Raw genomic sequence first — 21141 nt, forward strand, 5'->3', positions numbered from 1 at the left:
CTGAAAATACCCATTTTCAACCACGTGTATAAGTTTGTGGGACTCTTCGGTACAGTGTGTGCTTACCCTCTGTGGGGGCTGAGACAGGGCCTGGACCAGGGTGGAGCGATGAGGAAGGACCTCATGGGTTTTTGGTGATGCTGAGCGTATTGTCAGGGACATTGAAGTGGTCTTCTTCTGAACTCTACAATTAACAAAGCATAAATCAGCCCACGCATCAAAAACCAAAAAGAAAGAAACAGAAAAGTCTTGACTCTATATGCCTTTAGTTCAGATATGATACTTGAATCTCAGAAAATGTTCTCTCCCCAGCAATTAAGATGATATCAGTGATCTTGGCTTCATTGTGTAAACAGAGAGAGAATCAGGAAGTAGTCCAGATGGAGGCAGATTTATACAACAGATAACAATCAAAAACATTTACAGAACTAGAGAGCACACAGAGCAGGTACTGTTCAATCCTCCAAAGGATTGTTTTAATAATAGAAAATGTTTAGACATTTTGAATAAAGCCTACGTCTGAGTCTGGATCTACATGTGTGCCGGATTTTTCAGTCAGTTGAGTAAGTAATTGTCTAAAAAAAAGTTTCAAAGAAGCATAAAAAAGAGAAAAGGGAGGAAAAGTTTAACTTTGGATATAAGTATAAGTGACAATCCTGACAGGCTGACCTTTTATATTAACCCTCTCTGCACCTCTCATAATTTAAAGTGCAGCCAGCGTACTGGGTTGTTGGGGTTATGGCTCTTTAAGGGCCTTTTAAGGGCCTATTTAAAGGCAGCAGGCCTGATTAGCTGCTGCAGGGCTCAGTTAACCTGTTCAAGGGGTTCAAGGTTCATTGGGTCATGAGGGGTCATGCTGAAACACACGTACTGAGGCATGGTTCCCGATCTGGAGTGTGACCCAGTTCCCTCTCCTTCTGAGTCTGATGATGACGCTCCTGCAATGGGACAAATACAAAAGCTGAGACTGATATTTCAATTTGAAGAGTAAAGCTTAAAAAAGCCTTAAACATAAGAATATAATAATTTCCTAAAACAAAAACATCCGACCTTCAATGTAAACTTCAGCAGAGGTATTGTCCGCTCCGAGACTATTGGAGGCCACGCAGGTGTACCGTCCTGTGTCGTCCTCAAAGGCTTCACTTATCACCAGTGTGTGCAGGTCACCATCCCTCCAGATCTGTATGTCGGGAGAGTTGTGCAGCTCTCGGCCTTCACAGAACCACCTGGAAATAGAGGAAAATATTTAGTATGATATTTGCCTCCAAAAGTGTCATGTTGTGAAATCTAAAGTTACTTATATTCAATATCTACCTCAGTACAGTAAATTACAAAGTTCACACTCGATCGCAGGTCTTTTGAGTTAGAGTCCTATTTATCCAGAGATCCAGAGTTTCACAGAGAAATGATCCTTTAATTTGAGTCATATTATTTCAACATTGGCTTGTGGCTGAATAATTATGACACCTCTGCCAAAAAAAATTCAATAAAACCCTATCAGACAAGCACGGCCCATTACCCTTCCTGACGAATGCTCGAACTTAAATATACCTTTGTCAAACATGATGGATGCCTGCCAACCTAACTAACATTAATAACTACTTATTCACACACTCACACACGCCCTCTGGGCATGTCTGGGTTTCCATATCTGCCACACGTCAGCCGCCCTGAGGCACTGACGAGACGGCGTGTTACGGGAAGCAGATACACCCTTTCCCTCCTTCCAATCAGAGGTGTCTGGGCAGGTCGCCCGGGCCCTGCACCACCTCCCTGGGGTCACCAGCTTTGTTCCCTGGTCTGACTGTGTCTGCAACACAACAAGCCTCATCTGTCTCATCTGTCTTCACAGGGTTATGATTAAAGGAGACCCACCACACCCCCTCCTAGCAGCATGTTACCACATCAAATACAGGATCAAACAACGGGGGTCACACCACACATCTCCTGCAAACACACAAGTGCATGATTTGTGACAGTCAGTTGCTTTTATCAGAACCAATCTTCTTTAAACATGCATTATGACACATCAAATCAACAAAGCCATACTGACACACTACTGTGATGCTAACAGCACTCTATTAAAAGGGAAGTCATATCTGTCTTGTTCACCCCTCAACCTCTCCATTGACAGGGGGAGGAGCAGGAATTCCCAAAATGCCGGAAGAACAGCTGCTCTGTCCGCCCAGAGCTCTGACCTGAGGACATTCCAGCTATCTTGGAGAGCGGTATAAAAATTCCCGACATCCTGCTGCATGGCAATCTCTTGAATTTAAACCCTCTGGTGTGTCAGTCAAACAGCTAGCTCCTTTTCCATAAAGCAATCAATCAGCCAAAAAATATTCAGACAACACTTCACACTGGAGGATTCACACCTGACAGACAGAGTGGGTGTGGGAGCAGAGACGGGGGAAAGTGAATGAATGAATGGCGAGAGCAGGAACACGCATGAGTCAGGCCGGGTCAGACAGGAAAAATGATACGCTCTGTCATTGTTGAGACGGATCACGCTGAGCGATTCATCAGCGGCAGTGACAGGTGGAGCGGTGCAAACTCTCTCTCTCTGCCGTTGTTTTAACACCCCCTGTACAATAGACTCCTCAGGGAAGTTCCTCTGTGTTATCGCTTGATGAAGGGAAACAACGGAAACTTGGCAGGCTCTATCACGCAGCCAGACACCAGCGTGTTAAACGATAGGCAACAGATCGTGACATGAGACTAATGAAGAGTTGTTCATGGCACGAGCAGGGAGACCTTATCCACTGGTGTTTCAGGCCCTCGAGGCAAAGGAGGCCAAGAGTCGTCTGCCAGGCTTCAAACAGTCCAGCAGTTATCTGTGCAGAGAAAGGCTGGGAAAACGCAGCCTTCATAAGACACAAATTTGTTTTGGGAGTAAAAGTTGTTTGAGCAAACCAGTATGTCTGTGTGGTTTTGAAATCCATTTTTCAGGATTACAGCCAGGCGGAGAGGGAAACAACTCGTCTGGGTGACTGCCATGTCTGCTGCTCTGCTTTGGGAAACTCAGGTTTCTTTTGTTGGTTAAACCTCACGAGTTTCTTTCAAGTCACTCACTGTATTAATCAAAATGGTTCCAACTGGATCTTGCAGCCATATGCTCGAAGTTTGATGTGGGCCGCACAATATGAACCTCCTTCAACATAGGAAAATCCTTTGGACATTTTTTGAGCACCGTTAAATCAAACACATACAAAAAAGGGCTTATTGTAACACATGACATCATTAAGCTAATGACTTGTTTTTGTGATAGAGGTACTTAAAATGTGTGTTTTGTGTTTGTGTGTAACTATAGTGAACAGAGGCAGAGGAATATGTTTCACACAGGGTGGCCGGAATCTCTCCAAATCCCAAGAGAAGAAAATACAGCGATTCCAAGCAGCAACATCTGTGAATAAAATGCGAAATAGTGTTGCAATTCAGGCATTCATCAGTGGGCTTGTAGTGATTTTTGTTAATTAAATGTCTTCAAGTAATTTTCCATTCCAGTTATGGCATGAAGGTATACCAGGCTTGGCTTCCTGTTTTCAAAACACAGCCCATCTGCTCAGTAGAAGGAATGGAAATGTAAATTTGTTTGGGCCCACTTTGACGAAACACAGAGCAGAGCTCAGGACTCATCATCTTGTTCTCCCCAGGGCTTCACTGAGCATAAACTAGGAAGCACAAACCATTCCCAACAAGCTCAACAATAAAAACCCCTTATTAATCAACCTTAATGATCTACCATTATGCATAATTACTGTGCAAACTCATTTAGAGACAGACGGTAATGTTTATTTAATCCGCTCTCTATTTTCTGTGGAATGTGCTGAACATGGTGCTCGCCCTGTAACGGCGTGCATGTGTTTCTCCAGCCGGGGACTTTGTTGAATCACAAACAGTCCAGCAGGCAGAGAAGGAAATCAACCATCAATAGCCCCGTTTGGAGGGGAAGCAGGGTGTGCTGGAATAGCAATCACTCAGTGCTTTGAGAAAAGTGGGTGAAGGTACAAATTTTCTTGGCAGAATGAAGCTTTACCACCCATTTCCTCTAAACACAATACGGTTATAAAACACAAATATTCCAAACACCCTAATAGCTGAAAGTAAAAAGGCCTCTGAGTAACGCCCTCACCTCTTCATTCATCTCCCGCCCAATGACTGTGTAAAATACGGACAGAGCTTCCAGGTCTGAGAAGTGAAGTCAATGTGGAAGTGGATTAAACTTGCATACTTTCTAATGGCTAGCAGGAGGCAACTTACTCATTACCTCAGTAAACAGTTTCCTAATGAGCTAATGGCCTCATTTGCTAATTTCAATTCCTCTTCAATCCAGTCGATGTTAATTTTGTAAATTATGGCTGTATTTGGAGTAAAATTTCCACGGATTGTCCTTGGGTTCTCGATCCAATCAGGATATCCTCTTAAGCTTCACCTTCTTGGCTAAATATTGCAACTTCTTGCTCCAAAAAACCCAAAAAACAAGATTACGATGGTTGAAATGCCAAACTAGGGGCTTATTAAAGACCAATTCTATGTAAGCTTATAACAAAATGAACCAACATTCTCACTTGACCTATTACTTCAGCAAACAGTTTCTTGATGAGTTTATGGTCTCGATTGCTAATTTAAAGTCTTCTTGAATTCAGCATGTTGTTGAATTATACACATCTCATTTAAAACAACTGATGCCATATGATGCCTCAGATATCAACAGACAGGTAAACTCCAGGCCAAAACTGACCCTGTTGCACTGGACTCCATAGTTTGTGCTAAGGGCCGAGCTCTCCCCATCTGACCCTGTGTTGTTATTTGCTGCTGTTGATGGAAAATTTTATGAAGCAAGGCTCGGTTTCACCACAAACCCAAAACGAGCGGAGGCCAGAGCGCAGAGTGAAGAGGAAAAGAGAGGAGGAGGGTGCATTCACAAAAAGGACTTTGACAGGACGTAGGAGTGACAGGCTCGCAAAAACATTGCCACAAGACAATCAGCAATCAATATGGCATGAGTAGATGATGTATACTTCCTGGGACATGTTTGTCTTTGTTTTAAGTTTGCTCAGTGTTCAGTTGCGGGGCTACGGACCTCAGAAGTCAACCGAAGTGCAACTGGACAAGCATAGCGGCATCAAGCCTGTCTTTATCCCTAATTACAAACTACAATAGAGGTCAACTGGAACTACCCAAACTCTGGAAGCGATGTTGGTTTTATTATCCGCCATAGAAAAATCTCCTAATTCATGCAAAGACAAGATGGAAAGCAGATTGGGTTTCCTCTTTCCCACGCATGCTGACTGAACGCAGCAATGAATGTAGCTCTACAGGGCACGGAGAAAGGTCTAAAAGCAAACCCTCAACAAAGTAACAAAATATTTATTCCCACCACAGCCATCCTTACTGCAGTAATTTTCCTCCAGAATACCACTAAAGTACACCATTTACCTGCCCCCTAGGTATGCAATTGCAATTGTACCAATACTGGTACCACAGAATGCATCATTTACTAGCTCAACATGTTCCCATCATTAAACCAGGATCAATTTAACATGCCAGAGCTAATTCAACTCCATTTTTTCTAGCATCTCTAACCACACACAAACACATGAACTCTCTTTAACACTGAAAAAGCTGCATTCGAGGATTCATATAAATATTTTTTTAAATGATATTTTGTACTGACATTCGCAGTCCCGAGAGTATGACTCCTGCAGACTTAGTCTCATCACAAGTCAACATTTTTGGTATTTTAGTGGAATCAATAAATACTGGATGGATTGCCAGGAAACTTCATATCCCCACAATCATGTCCCCATCAGGATGATCTGTGATCACTTTGGTGACTAACTTTTCATCTCTTGCCATCGTTATGTCTAAAATACAGGTTGTCCAATCCTTTGGTTTGTGACCAAATACCTAAAATAAGTAATGATAATTCAAACATTCTCAGCTGTGTTTAGTACAATTGTTATAAATGTTAGCATGCTAACCAGAAAAAAACAAACCATTGTACAGTCTTTAAGCTCACTGTTATGGTATTATAACCGACAACTCTCATTCACCGCCATCTCTTACCGAAGCAGCAGGCAGCTATTTCATGCAAAATTACTGTAATAAACCCTGTACCCTCATTGCTCAGTGCCTAATATAGCAGGCAGATAAAGTTAGCAGTTAGCTAATGAACATGGTGGCACATATAGCAAGCTAACACCCAGTTGAATTTAGATTTTTTAGGTTGATTATGGGCAACATAGAGCTACAAGGAGATTCACATTCATCATGTTGCCAGAAGAACTACAAATGTATGCTAATGTCGCTCTAAATGAATGTGTTGAATCTGTAAATACTAAATTGGTTGCTAACATGTTAGCCACATTAACTGAAGTACATCACATGTCAACCATTTGTGTGATGTTAAGCTTGTTGTGTAGTTTTGCACCAAGTGTCCAACATTGTCAGTATATCAGACTGTAGTTACATTAAACGTGTATATGTAGTATTGTTCAGTTTAATAAATTATAGATTTACTACTGAGAGAAGGTGTTGGTATTCAACAGTTTTGTGCTCCCTGGATTGCTAAATCACTGTTCATGACCTGTAATAAGCTACAGTTTATGTACATATTTCTCAACATCTAATCTATTTTGTTTAAATGTGTCATTTAGAGAAAGGAATTATTAGCATGCCAGATTTGAGACTGTGCTTAGCTGAAGCCTTCTGCTACGTGCTCATAAAAGCATGCAACCACTAATGTCTTGATTAAAGATGATACATGCAGGAATGCAGCTTAATAAAGCAGCAGAAGCCATCTGGTGATGGAGCTCTGTTAATCGGGGCACAGGATCACGGGTCAAAGTTCACTGGAATATTCCGGACGGCGGACAGCTGCAGATGACAGTCGCAGCTCTGCTGACCGGAAGAAAAGATGGTTATTTTTCTCTGAGGAATTTTAACCAAGAGGGAGGGTGGGTTGCACTGGCAAAGTGTTGTCCATCAACAAACATTGTCCACTGATGTATTACAGGAGAGCGGGTGAGCCAAGCCAAGAAGGCAAATGGTCCATACTGAATCAACATGGGCATTAATTTAAATTGTGACATTCATACTGTGGTTACTGGGAATCATTTGCAACTATAGCAAATTCTCATAGTGTTTGTGCAGTTCTTACAGTTTAAATCAACAAACTTAACTTTAGTGAAGGATTTATTGATGGTGAGTGTGTGTGTGCGCGCGTGTGTGTGTGTGCGTGTGAGTAATAGGGGGAGAGAGAGAGAGAGAGAGAGAGAGAGAGAGAGAGAGAGAGAGAGAGAGAGTAACACACACACACTCAACTGAAATAGTGACAGCTGCAGCTGAGCTACAAATGCACACACCTCGGCACTCATGGGGATGCCCCAACCAGCACTCACGCACACACACACTCACACACACACATACTCAATTTAATTTCAGCCTGTTTTTTGAGGCCCAGTAGGTAAACAGTAAACTCTTTAATTTATTCATTTAATTTATTTTTTAAAAATATTTTTGCTCACTACGAACAATAAACCATTCATTCATTCATCCATTCAAGTAATTACTGTACACACAGTCCGTCACCCGTTGTTTCAGAGATCAAAAACTAATTTTATCTACCGGTATTTACGAAATAAAAGTTAGCATTGTTCTCCTAACAGCACTAAATCCTCAGCCAGGCACAATGAGATATCAAAGACATGACTGTGCTATAATTCAAGGCGAATCTGCTAATCTTGCTTGTAAAAATCTATGTGTCTAGACAATTAAATAGACAAGATGAACCACGTAAGCTCAATTTTCACCTGAGTACACCCGCAAATGACATCACCAAGCAAACCTTACCTGAGCTGCCGTGCGGCTCCCACTAAGTTAAACCAAGTCACTGATAATTTCCTTGATCTCAGCTGCACACAGAGCTTCTCCTCCTGACAGTATGACACGCACTGAGCCGCTGACACTCTCACACCAGGACTGCCACTCTGAGTCACACAGTCAGATGTACACACAACGCTCGGACTGAGCGAAGGGTTGAGAGGGAGGGAGCAGCCCCGAATTGCCAAATTCCACACAAGACAGAGGAGCAGAAAAAACACACTTAAGACTCATTTAAGAGACAAAAACTGTTTCAGTGCAGCCCACAGTGGGAGCATTCATATAATTCCAGTGGTTGTGTGATTGTCTCCATGTTTTCCTCGTCCTTACTACAAGGATAAACTCCAACCCTTCGTAGTCAAACTCACTGCAGCTCTAATCCCCCTCGCACATGGGAACAGGTACACGTCCTCTCGTGCGATACTTTTGTGGCCTACAAACATTTAAACAAGCTGATTAGAGGCCAGCGATGTTCTAGCTGTTTCTTTGTGGATTTTGTCTCCCAAACAAATAACAAAACTTGCTTTTTTCTGCCCCTATACAAGTCCAGGCCACAGTCTGCTGACTATCAAAAGCCCCACAGAGAACCCTGGGCTGCAGCCAAGCGACCCAGTCACGATGGAAACCTCTGGGCCTCTAATCTGTGACTGCAGGACGGGGGGGGGATCATGAAAAAAATAAAGGATGACAGCTACAGTAGGCACTACAGTGTGACACAAAAAGAGAGGGCACTAAATAAACTGGCTCTGACTTAATAAATCCCAAACGCCAGAACTAAGTGGGCCATTTAAAAAGCCCAGTTTGGCCTGAACCAAAATAGCTCGGATAAGTCAGGATCTAAATAGACCACTTTGAGTTGGCAGCACCTGGCATGCACAAGACAAATGTCTGTGGCTACTGTGACTGGTCGTGCTTTTTACACACACACACACACGCACACACACACACACACACACACACACAAACACACACACACACACACACACACACACACACACACACACACACACACACACACACACACACACACTGACCGCCGTATAATAATCGCAAACACTCCATATCCACATCGGTCAGCAAATATAAATCTGGTATTTGCGGTTCGTTTAGAGCCAGAAGGTTGATGTCAGACGCACAGCAGAATGAAAGGGTGTGGTGTGTTTCACTCTCTGCGGGGGCTCAGGCTCTTCAGGCTCTAACAGCGATATTTTAGTCGCTGTCAACGAAGAGCCTGAGAGAACTACCGCTGGGACGAAGCAGATGGGATTATTTGTGGTGCTTGTTACTAGGTCTGCTGCCGTGTGAGGTTTTGCAACGTAAAAGTCTACGGTGAGAAGAACGCACACAAACAATGTCCTGTCCTGGTGGCACACACTGTAATCATGTGGTTCTTTTATTCAAATTCTTTTCGTCGGTGAAAAAAACCCTCTTATTTGTAGCGATAACAACATGAAAAGCACCGTACTTCCCCTGCAAGACTATAAAACATGGGTTAATAAGAGGAAGAACTTTTACGGTCTCTGGATGTTCCCATTAATTACCGAAAGACTGACAGCCGCCCTCTCAGGCTAACTGTTTTGTCTGACCTGAATAAATAAATAACAATAGAAATGTGGAAGCAGCTTTCCAAAATATGAGTCAACAAGAATAAAGATATTCCTCCCACGAAGCAACATGCTGGGTTTATAAACACACAAATACACACACAGGTGCAGCATTCACACACATACACTCAGTAATGAAACATCATTTACCAGTCAAACTGCAAAACAACCAAACATTCATACATATTCAATCAGACGCCCACTTCCGCACATTATTTAGCTGTTTCAGTGAGTCTTTCAAGGGTCAGTTGATGTCACAACAAAAATGGGGCCTGTTGTCAAGGCAACCTCTGTTTTGTGCTCCAAGGAGACTGAACGACACTAACAAAAACAAAGACGGAGATGTCCTCTCATGATGTCATACTGTGAGGACAATATATCCTCCCAACTGTCAAATAAATCCAACAGGAAAACCAACAATTACAACGTCCAGAAGAGCCCAAATTTAAACATATCAGCCGTATGAAATAAATGAGCTCACGTATCTAAACACCAACATGAAGTAGAATTGGACTGATGGCCAACAAGATCAGATCGCTCACTGGTTCACTATTATTGAGAGAAACAGTTTTTTTGTTTTGTTCATTCTGGCGGCACCTGTGGACAACAGCAGTATTAGCGTCACCGCCTCTCATCATAAAAGATCTCCACCTGGCTAGCTTGTATATTTGATTTGGAAATGAGTGAAAGAGAGACCCAACTAATTTTTCAGTGTATTTTTCTTTTAATTTTCTTTCTTTTTTTAAACACAACTCTTTGCAGGATGCTTAACAATGAGCTAATATGTCTATTTGTGGCTTTGTGAGATACACACTCTAACACAATGATGGTGAAACAAAGTTAACATTGTTTTAGTGCTGTTGATACACGTAGGTTACATGTCTACAGCACACACAACCCCTGAGCCTAGTAAAAGTGATGCTGTAAAAGTACCTGTGTGTATGAATGAGTTTAATTCTAACTGGTGGCTAAATTAAACATTTCCTCAAGCATACAAGCTGCAGTAGGTTTCTACATATGTAATTGCACCTAAACTAAAAGAGGATGTTTACATCACATGTTGTGCTCGAAATTCCATCAATTAGAAAAAATTCTAACCTCTTTCTCCACAGCCACAGTCATCGATCTTCCTGCCACTGAGTAATTACAGCTGGAGACAAACCACATAACTGTCTGTGTCCACGCTAATTTTAGGTATGTATCATAACTTTCTGGGAACAACAATTAGATGGAGTTAATGCAATGGCTGAGCGCATCTATGGTCACATGTGCGGTTGCACTCTAAGTAACCTCATTTACAGCTATATCTTTCAAAGACTTACTATCTACTACCATACCATCTTTCTTATAGTTGCTCTGTCCTGTCACAGCTGACATCCTGTTGATTACATCAACCAGGTGCAACTTCTGACTCTTTATGAATAGGAAGAGGCATAGTTTTGTTAATCCCAGACAAGTAAATATATACCGTAACAAACAAATGTGCATAATCCCCCTTCAACCAGCCACCCACGAACTTGCCACAAACATGCAAACACACATGCATACAAAAATATCTGCTTCCATGACAGCCAGACCACCTCTCCTGGTGTGTGCGTGGGTACAGCACCACAACACTGACATTTTCACTCGTAAAGCCAAATTGTAGCCAGTCTGAAATAGTCAGTTTGATGACGGAGGTAGTGAGCAACATGCTGATAAGATACTGAACTCAGTGCACCCTGTAATTGTGTTGTGTTGAAGGCTGAAAGAGACAACAAATTACTGTGAAACTTCTGCCAACAAAAGAAGAGAAATAGCGTTCGAGGCAATCGGCGGAAGTTGCTGCAGTCAGGGATTGAACTCCACGACCTCTCCTCCACACTCCGAATTTATGGACTTGGATCTGTGCTCCGATCAGACACACATGAGCTGTGCATGGAGCACCTTCCTCTCTTGCTCCAACCCATTCCTCCGTATGAAACCAAATCCTGCAGACCCCCGTCTCAAACTGTCTCTCCCCATGATGTCAGGAGCCTCAGCACCAAACTGAAAGAGGGTGTTTCATTCAAGTGATATGCAAAATATAAACATGGGGAGACTGAGGAACAAAGATGCATATCTTGAGTTTCTATGTGAGACAGTTTAACATTCACACAGCTGTTATTCTGCCACATGTACATGGGAAGGAAGACTCTAGCTTGTTTTTACGAGTCCCATCTGACCTCTCGTCTGCTCATAAAACAAGTATCCCTGCGCAGAGTCTGATTTGCGCACAACACACAGTCAAACACATGGACACACATTTTTACAGTTTTAAAATGCTGCTATTTCCAAAACTTTCAAAACACACAAAGAAACACAACAGGACACACTGAATTCCACCGCTTCAGTATCGTCAAAGATACATAATTGAATCGGGCTCCACTTCAAACACAGCTCTTTGGCAGCCACACAGGAATCCGACATCCAGGAAAAATAACAGCCTGAAATATCTCATCAAAAGGCAGATTACTGTAAGCTGAATCTAATGGCCATGCCTTATCAAGCATGATGAATAGCAGAGAGCCATTTAACAGGTGAACAGAGGAATGCAGCCCGGTGCTTACTGTTCACAGCCCAGCTGTGGAGCAGAGCCCGAGGCCTGGATGACTCAAAACTACAAATGGGACAGACTACACTCCAGTGTCTCAGAGGAGTGCTTGCTACTGTCAGCATCACCATTGACAGATCTCTGACACCCTGCCCACGCTTAAAGGGTAAGTCCAACAATTTTACACATTAAAGGATAAGTGAAGCCAGAAATGAAAATGTTATCTCATCATCTATTATTACACACCCCTACCGACAGAAATTCGGGTGAAGTTTTGTGGTCAAGTAGGTGGACGGGGAACTGGAATTAAACAGCATAAGCCAAGTCTAAAGAAGCCAGACATCCCAAATTGATTTAAAAAGCTAAAAGCTTTTGTATGCACGTCTGAATTGATTGCATATCCCCTTAAGAGAATAAATAATGTCTTTTCAAATCAATTTGGGATCTTGGGGTTTCCAGTGATTTGGATTACTTTGAATGAACTGTATGGAGCCATATTATGTATTTTTTTGTTGTTGCTTTTTTACTTTTCACAAACAAGTCTACTTCAGTTGTTTAGGAGACTGCTGCCATGCTGTTTTGCTGTGAAGCCTCAGAAAAGGTTTGGGAACTATGACACTTCGCCTGAGTTTCGATGGGCATGGGGGCGAGTAGATAACAACTGAGTTCTTCCTTTTTTTTAAAATGTAACTTTTATCCTATAAAGAGTTTACAGGTCTTGGGGGTACTTATGCACATGTAAAATGTGTATACAAACCTTATGTGGCTCTAGATGAACTCATAAATGGCCTCCAGTGATGTCACTTTGTTGTTAAACTGCATTGTGAGTAATACAGCGACAGATTTTGAAAAGAAAGAACAAGGTGTGTAGTAAAAAAGGTGATATATCTGATTCTGCTGTATTGATTCTTATCATTTATTTATTAACAGTCAATAATGGGCCCAACAGTGGTGTAGGAGTCCAATACTTGAACAGTGGACTGCTTTTCAAAACCTGGTGCCTACATTACCCACAACGCAAATCATTGAAGGCAGTTTGTCTGATTACATGCAGCCACAAAAGGCTTTATATTCCTTTTTTCACATTTGCAGTAGCACTCCACAACATCTGTAAAAACACTGAGGAAAATAGTGGAGTTATCCTTTCAACTAATGTGTACCTGTGCACGCTCCACGCTACATAAAATAGTCAAACCTTTGGTGACATATTTGTAGTGAAGACCCAGAAATTTGAGCTGTTGTGATCTGACTGAAAGCAGCTTGAGCGTTCATGGGTCACTGACCATGCAAGGTCTGTTGTAGATGCTAAATGATGATGCTAAGTGTGTGTGTGTTTACTGATGGGGTCAAACAAGTCGGCTGACACTGTGTGGAGGAGAGGCTTTAGTACGGAGTAAAGATTTATGGAGTGCCCTCTGCCCATCCTCCTGTTGAACTTGTCTTGGATTACCATCCTCCTGCCATGCATGACTGCCGCCTTTGTCCGCAACAGACATGCTTCATATTAAATCCGGTATTCCACTTCTTCAACTGTCACTGATCCACTTATATAACTCTGGACAAATCTCATTCCCCCTCTACTCTTACAATACTCCCTGTCTTATTTAACTCTTTCTCGACTGATTGTTTAGTTTAGTAGCATTACATTGACCCTGATGACAACATTCTTTCTCATATAGTAAGTCCAAATAACGTTGTTATACATTTTTAGGCTTAAAATAAAAACCAAGAACAGTGGCAAATCCATTTTCATGGTGCTCAGGACTCTCCCACTAAGGGATAAATGTGATTTCAACATGGTGCTGTCAGTGAGCCCAGAATTATTTTGGCTGTGAGTATGATCCATGCACAGAGCTAACATTGTAAGAGGGTTATTCTCTTTAACAGCTGGAAATCTAATAGATTTACACTAACATCCATCTAGTATCTGTAACACCTACTCTCTGTAAACTACGGTTAAATACTGAAGATAAAGTTGTACAAAAGACTTCAATTGAATCCTGTGTAGCTTTGTTCTACCCAACACATCTATAATGTCATTTAGCAAAAGAGATACCACTCTGTGAATGTGCCCCATTGCAAGTAAAAGTTCTGTATAGAAATATGGAAATTGTTGTTGTCATTGTTAATAAATCAACATTACTGGTGAAAATGGACCTACAAGACTCAGGCAGAAATGTTCACACACAAGGTGATGTTTAAAAGTTTTATTGTGTCATGTTCAGTTCTGTTTGCCGACTTTCTTCCTCACTCTCTGACGTATCATCTGATGTTTTTCACCAAAGTTATAACATGAGGTGACCAAACTAAACACAACATTAAAATGAGTACACAACTCAACTAAGTGAAGGTTTAGTCTTCTTTTGACAGTTGTATGTAGAAATATTACCTCTGTTAATGTACATAGCTATACTCCACTATTGAATGTTTTTAACTTTCTAGTCAAGACTGATTGATTGAACACGTCACAATTTAAGATAATTGACCAGAGCTTTAACGTACTGTATTTCCACAGTTGCAAAACATGCAGCAAACATGTGTAAAATAGCTGGTTTTACAAATAGAATAATGGGATTTGTGTGAATTTATGTGATAAAGGGTCAAGGTCAGGAGCCTCCTAGACTTTGAGGCCAGAGAAGGAGCAGGAAAAGTTTCACCTCTTTGAGTGAAACTTCACACTCTGTCTCCAGGCCAAACAAGGGTCAGGGGCCACCGTTGAGGCTCAGACAGTACAGGGTCATTCGTCACTACTACCATTAACGTAGCGCTGAGGAATAGCACTGACGTGTGTCCATCTAAATATTTTACTGCTGATATCTCAATGTGTTCATGGGTATCGTCTGCAGTAGGCCAGATTTGGCAGTGACTGGTATGTAGCCTGATGTTCAGTGGTTATATAGATGAGTTGATAGTTTCTTTATTTATTTATGGTTGCTTAAAGAAATTCTTTGGCTGCCTTCGGTGCACAAGCTCACATGTATCATGTCTGATACACAGCTTTGTACACAGACACAGTAATGAACACAGTTCAGTTATCAGCACAGTGAGACCTAAATAATACGTCAAACTGACTACCTCACAGCATCTTGTGAAATCTCCATACAGTATCCGCAAGTTACACCCTCTTAAATGTTTTCACGTTTCAGGAATGTTAAGCTTCTGTCAAATAGTCCCCATGTAGTATTAATTTGAAGTATGAGTGCACCCCCAGAGCCACGCCAGACTCACTCATTATTCTGGGCTTAAATATGAAATGACATCATGCTTGCAAAAATTCAGAAAAAGCAGGTATAAAAATACCAGGGCCTTTTCCTCCCCCCCTCCTCCTCCTGCAGAGATCAAATGAGCCCATGAGGGAGAATTTAAAATTACGGCCTTCCTGAAACAGGCCAAACAGTCAGCATTACAGTCAGGCTTCGTCATGAGTCAGCAGTGGGTCACCTGCTATGACCTCATACCAAGTCTGTTTCACACAATGTGGGAGGAAGGGCTTCTGTGACTGTGTGACTACTTCTGCAACAACAAGGCTGGTACTGTAGGCCAAACTTCAATCTTTCACTTATCTGTGTACCAAAGTGTAAGAGCTCAGTGTAGGTTCAAAGAGTCTATGAGATAAAACTAACTGTGAAACTAAAACGTTTGCCTGAACAAGACACCAAACTTATTAGAAATCATTATAATTTAATGTCTTGGGACTTCCTTAACATGACTATGTTTCATTGACATGAAATGCTTACTCTTCACAAGTGATGAATTTAAAGATACTATAAGGAACTTTCATCTTTGTGGATTCTGGACAAAAGCAATGGTGTTGGTACTACCTCGTGTCCAAAGGTCTTGATTAGGCTTGAGCATGCATATTCTGTGAAAACAAATGCAATCCTATTTTAATATTCAAACAAGGCTTTTGTAGGATGCATGAGTATGAGGTAATGTATCCCTGTGGTTATGTAAGATCAATAACTGTAATATGACCGTGAAACTAAGTAAACTCTGTTGCAGTGGTGTACTACTGAACTACAGAGCAGCTTCTTTCCTCAGGCTGTGAGATTCCTCAATTCGATTTCAGCAATTGACCATGAAAAAAAGTTTTAATTTTCTGACTTTTTTGACCTGGATAAGTCATTGCCTAGAAATAGTCAATCTCCTGGATCTGAATCTGATGATGATGTTTGCTTATGTTGGTCATATAGAGGCATTACTCTTAAACTGAGACTGTTTCATAACCAGTGAAAAGTTCCTTGTGGTACCTTTAAATTCCCAGTGTTTTAGTGTACTGATTTCATAATAAAGCTTATGGTTAAACTCTGAAATATCCTGCCTCTTTTATATACTATACATTCGTGTTTGACAGCCACATTTGAGGGATCACTGCAAATGTTTTTATCGGCAGACGTATCAATATCATAATCTTTTCTCCCAAATACTTTGTAGGCATTGGACATGAAAAAGTGTAATCATATCTAACATTTACAATTATATTGACACTGAACATTGGATCAGACAAGAGAAACACAAGACTCGATAATTATTTGAGTATCTGCCACCAACCTGGTCCTGGATTTGTATATCTATCACTATTTAATAAAAAGGTTGGCAATTGACTTTACGACAGCAACCAAGGCTTGCATATCTGTAATTTATTGTTTGTGTTTCTTATTCATGATTCTTCTTCAGATCAGATTTCTTTCATCATTTTTGGCCACAAATTAATATTGACAAACGATATCCCAATAACTTTTGAGAAACTGAAATGAGTAAAATGATATCCATCAGTGAAACTTCATCTATACCCAACATTAGTTAATTATAAATATTCAATAACAAGAACTTCAAAGGTTATGGTGCATTGCCCTTGCATGTCCATAAACAAAATCTAAAAAGATATATAAAACCAGATTACAAACTGTGGGACTTTTTTTTAAAAAACAAATTAAAAAACACAAAAGTATTTTTTAAAGAATCTAATTAGTGTGATTTTGCCCTTCTGGCAGTAGAGGGATGAATATTTCACAGTTTGACCAAGTGGTTTGGTTTCTAGGAATGAACCTTGTCTAAGAATTTCTTTCACCACAGAGAATAAAATGGGACTATTTAGGAAAGACAGACAATCTGCAAAATACTTGGACTACATGTTTGTGTGTCCTCTTACATCTGTGTGTCTGCTGTTGTCTATGATCCTGTCAGTCAATATTAGCTCAAACATGGTACGTTTGTTGGAGTGCAAAGGATCAATGTTTGACAACAAATTCCATCATCAATCTATGGAACGTAGCCTTGTCCAGATGTTGGAGACACCGCCTTGTGTAGATTTCTTAGCAACATTCATCGGCGGCCTCTCATCTTCCAAAAGTTTCCCCTGTGGTTTTGTGTGTTCGCTTGAAACCGAGAAGCCGTGGCTGCTCTCTACCGTAACTGCCCATCTCCCTTCATTCAACTCCAAGTCAAGTTTTCAAATGCCTTGTTTGCACAGCAGGCAGTTAGGGTAATGACATGGAAGAGCATCAGACAAAATGCCTAAAATAGCTCTCTGAGCATGCCACAATTGGAGATGGATTGTCGATGTCTGCTTTGCAATGCATTGAACTAGCGAGGGATCAGTCATCATGCACCCGCAGCATGTTTGGTGTTATGCACAAGCAGACCTCACACCATCAATTTTGTTTAGAAATGCTCTTTTTAACCACACTAACACAGACACACAAGGGTCTTACACAGACTGCATACATTCCCTCTGCTCTCATGCCAATAAGATCATAATCCTAAACTAGCCCCTTGAAGAAGTAAGGAAAGGCCAAAATGAGCTCAGACTGCAGAAATTCACAAAGTGGTTCCCACAAGGATATAACATACATTCATCCCAATCCCAGAGATGCATTATTACAAACAGCATTGCATAAGACATTGTGTGTGAGGAGCATGAAGACATAGTGAAGAATACCAGGCGTTCAGCACCGTAAGACTCTCTGGCCGAGACAAATTGTGGCTGACCACAGAAGACCGCACCCAGCACCCAACCACCCAACCACCAGGAATGTCTCTTTCACTGGCCGTGCAAAATGCTGGCATTAGCTCAGCACCAACTCATTAGACGGAGAGAACGAGAAGGTGCTGTTAGAAGGAGTGTTACCTGTCTGGACTACCAACTGTCTAAAAGGTGAAGCCCAATAAGAAATATGAATTGAATTGCTGTACATTTTCACTAAAACAATGAAGAATAGGTTGGAATGAGAAAAAAAAGTTAGATGGAAGATAAATAAAGGCCTCATATTAGGCTAATTTTCAGGTTCACTGGTGTTTACTAGGAAAAATGTAAATGCTTTAATGTTCAAAGACACATTATTTTCCTCTTACTGTCCAGTGCTGCAGCACCTCTATTCACTTTCTCCTTGAACACATTGTTTTAGTGCCTGTCTCTTTGAGGTCCCTCCCCTAAAAAGCCTGATTGGTCAGCTCTTGCAAGTCTGAGCAGGCCTCACCCACTGTATTTCCACATCTATCTCTATCTGTGAACACGGCCGTTCGGGGTGCAGTGACATAGCTGTGACATCACAACCTTAAAAAGTCCTGACAGCTCATTTAAGGTCAGTTTCTGAATACAGGCTGTGTGGATTCATTGTGGATTGAGCATTTTGATCTTTTAATAGTATTTTTACATCCCCTAGACCTGGTTTGAACACAAAAGAAGGCATGGGGATCTGATTTTTTTCAATATGGGAAGTTTAACTGTCCAGTGAAACACGAATATATCCACGAGAAAATAACGTCCACACACACATGCACAGCATAAAGTGAGTCAAGTCCAGCTGGTATTTCAGCAAGAAGCTCTACAAGTAAAGGATTCAGACATGTGAGTGTTTTAAATAGCAACATATTAAGAGGGTTTGGGCATTTTTCCACATGTATTTATAGTTAGAGTCATATGCAGCAAAGAAAGTACTGGCTTCAGGTGTTTAATTAGCCTAGAATATGAGATCACAGCACAGAAACAGATGATACACCATTTCTGCAACGTTCCTCCTTCATTACACAGAAGAAGATATTCTAAATAAAACATAATTTGCTGCCATCTAGTGTCCACAATCAATAGCTAACACCGGAAGTGACAGCACTCTTTCAGGCACAGACAATACCGAGAGCAAGTCAATGACAGAACATTCACAGCCGCCAAACACTCAGTCCAACAAGAAAAACGTCTGTACAGATCTGCTCAGTTCAACAATACTGCCACCTCATCCTGCAACAACATCTGAATTCACTTTCAGCAGCATTAAGGTCATATCCTTTTTTGTAAGCTATGCACAGGTTACACAATTATAGGGGTAAAAGGTCAAGTATTCCATTTTTACTTCTCTACTTGACTTCTCTCAACTTTCCATTCACTTCCTCTGTTTTGAAACGTCAGTATTACCCACACTGTATGAGTTATCCCGTTTCCTTGTGATTAAACATGCTACACACCACCTTCATATTCCCCAAGAAGGTGTGGGGAGATGTGGAGTGTGGTGACTGAAAACGCCTCGTCATTGCATTGCCTGCATTCCTGTGCCTGTCTCCTGTTGGCCTGAAGACTATTTATACAGCCACTGAAGAGGCCCCTCACAGTCTACGAGGGAGATATGCTTCCCAGGTCACTGACTTTACCAAAAAAAACCCACATGTATTTTAGCTCTATCGGACCCTTTGGAGGGTTCATTATTATAATCTCAGACAACAGGAGGACTGATCAAACCCACATAAATTCTAGCGAAGACCACAAGGTCTAAAAAGGTACCAAATGTGTCAGGGAAATGCGCATAAGTTGATGATATCCAAATGTTCCAACTGTGCGTAATAGTGCGGCCTGATACACTGATTTTTAATTTTATAATAAGTCAGTGAATTGCAACAAGTGGATACACTGCCTGAAATTCAGGAGCTGAACTATCAGGAGTAGACACACACTGCAGAGGCCATTTCAACAGCCCTGAAATCATCATATTCAAATAGATTGCTACTTTAATTAGCACAGGTATGTCTCAATAGTAAACAACAAGCGTGTTGACCGAGGTGTGAGGCAGACATCCCTAGAAACAAGAGAAGAGTGTATTTTTAGTTTGAACCGGTGCAAAAAGCCAGGGGCAGTTCATGTAGGCATAAATTCGACAGTACCCCTGCTTTAACTGGCTCAGGTACCAAAGGACAAATGTGCTTACACAGAGTGGAAGTCCCCTCCGAACCTGAAACCAGGTGCTCGGCTTGTCAACACGAGTAACTCTCACCTCCTGGTCGCCTACCACCTCGCCCACCTTATCGCTAACAGGCAAGCCAGCCAGGCTGAATCCTGAAGCCCGGTCTGGTCAACATCACCCACACTGTGACATAAAGGTCTGTTCATACACTGCAGGTCAGCTTGTTCTCACATCATGTTCATTCAATGTCTGTCTTGGAACTCTGAATGATAGCACAGAGGCTTACAGTTCCTGACCTGTGTATGACTTTGCTTCAACAGGTACTGAAAAACTTCACTTCAATTACGAAAACACTGATTTTCTTTGTACCTGCCCCTGGTGGCATCAAGCCATTCTGGGTTTCATCTATGAAATCTCTAACTCCCTCTGAATACAATGGAGGTGAATGAAATTTGGTTTAAGAAAAAGAAAAAGAAAAATTAAAAAAATAATTCAGGAGTTCCAAAAACAATCTTTTGAATACTCTTGATAGTATTTAAGTTTAAATTTAAGTTACATTCACCTCCATTATAAAGATAAAACCCATAGAAAACCACCAAAAAACACTCGGCTTGACTAGATACCACCAGTGGTTAGAAATTTTTTTCTGTCTTTATGTATAATTTATGTGGACTGACCCTTTAATCAAGATGAAAATTACTTGGCTCACCACTGGCAGCACCAACCACTTTATTGTGGCCAACTTTTGCTGTTTATGCTTTTCAGTAACTGAGAAGATAGCAGGACTCATATTACAGCGCACATGCAATAACAAAGGTGTTTATGGAAGAATACTGATGTCAACAACTCTATCAAGTCTATAAAGTCCATGGAAAACAAAAAATATATTCCTTGACTAGTCATGCTCTTT

General features: G+C 41.2%; 1 protein-coding gene across 6 annotated transcripts in view; it reads right to left on the reverse strand.

Moving 5' to 3' along the window:
- palld (palladin, cytoskeletal associated protein) overlaps positions 1-21141 on the reverse strand; it is a 60205-nt gene that overhangs the window by 33080 nt on the left and 5984 nt on the right. For 5 of the 6 annotated variants that reach the window (XM_037114483.1, XM_037114484.1, XM_037114485.1 and 2 more), the window contains exons 4-6: positions 1051-1226; positions 872-938; positions 67-184 (exon numbers count right to left, since the gene is read on the reverse strand). In XM_037114483.1, coding sequence (XP_036970378.1) covers positions 67-184; positions 872-938; positions 1051-1226 — 361 coding nt within the window. Of the gene's footprint in view, positions 1-66; positions 185-871; positions 939-1050; positions 1227-7854; positions 7985-21141 lie in introns of those variants that run through there. The other variant, XM_037114486.1, reaches the window with a different exon arrangement.

This window comes from Acanthopagrus latus, chromosome 11 (genome assembly GCF_904848185.1).
Source record: "Acanthopagrus latus isolate v.2019 chromosome 11, fAcaLat1.1, whole genome shotgun sequence".
Classification (NCBI taxonomy): domain Eukaryota; kingdom Metazoa; phylum Chordata; class Actinopteri; order Spariformes; family Sparidae; genus Acanthopagrus; species Acanthopagrus latus.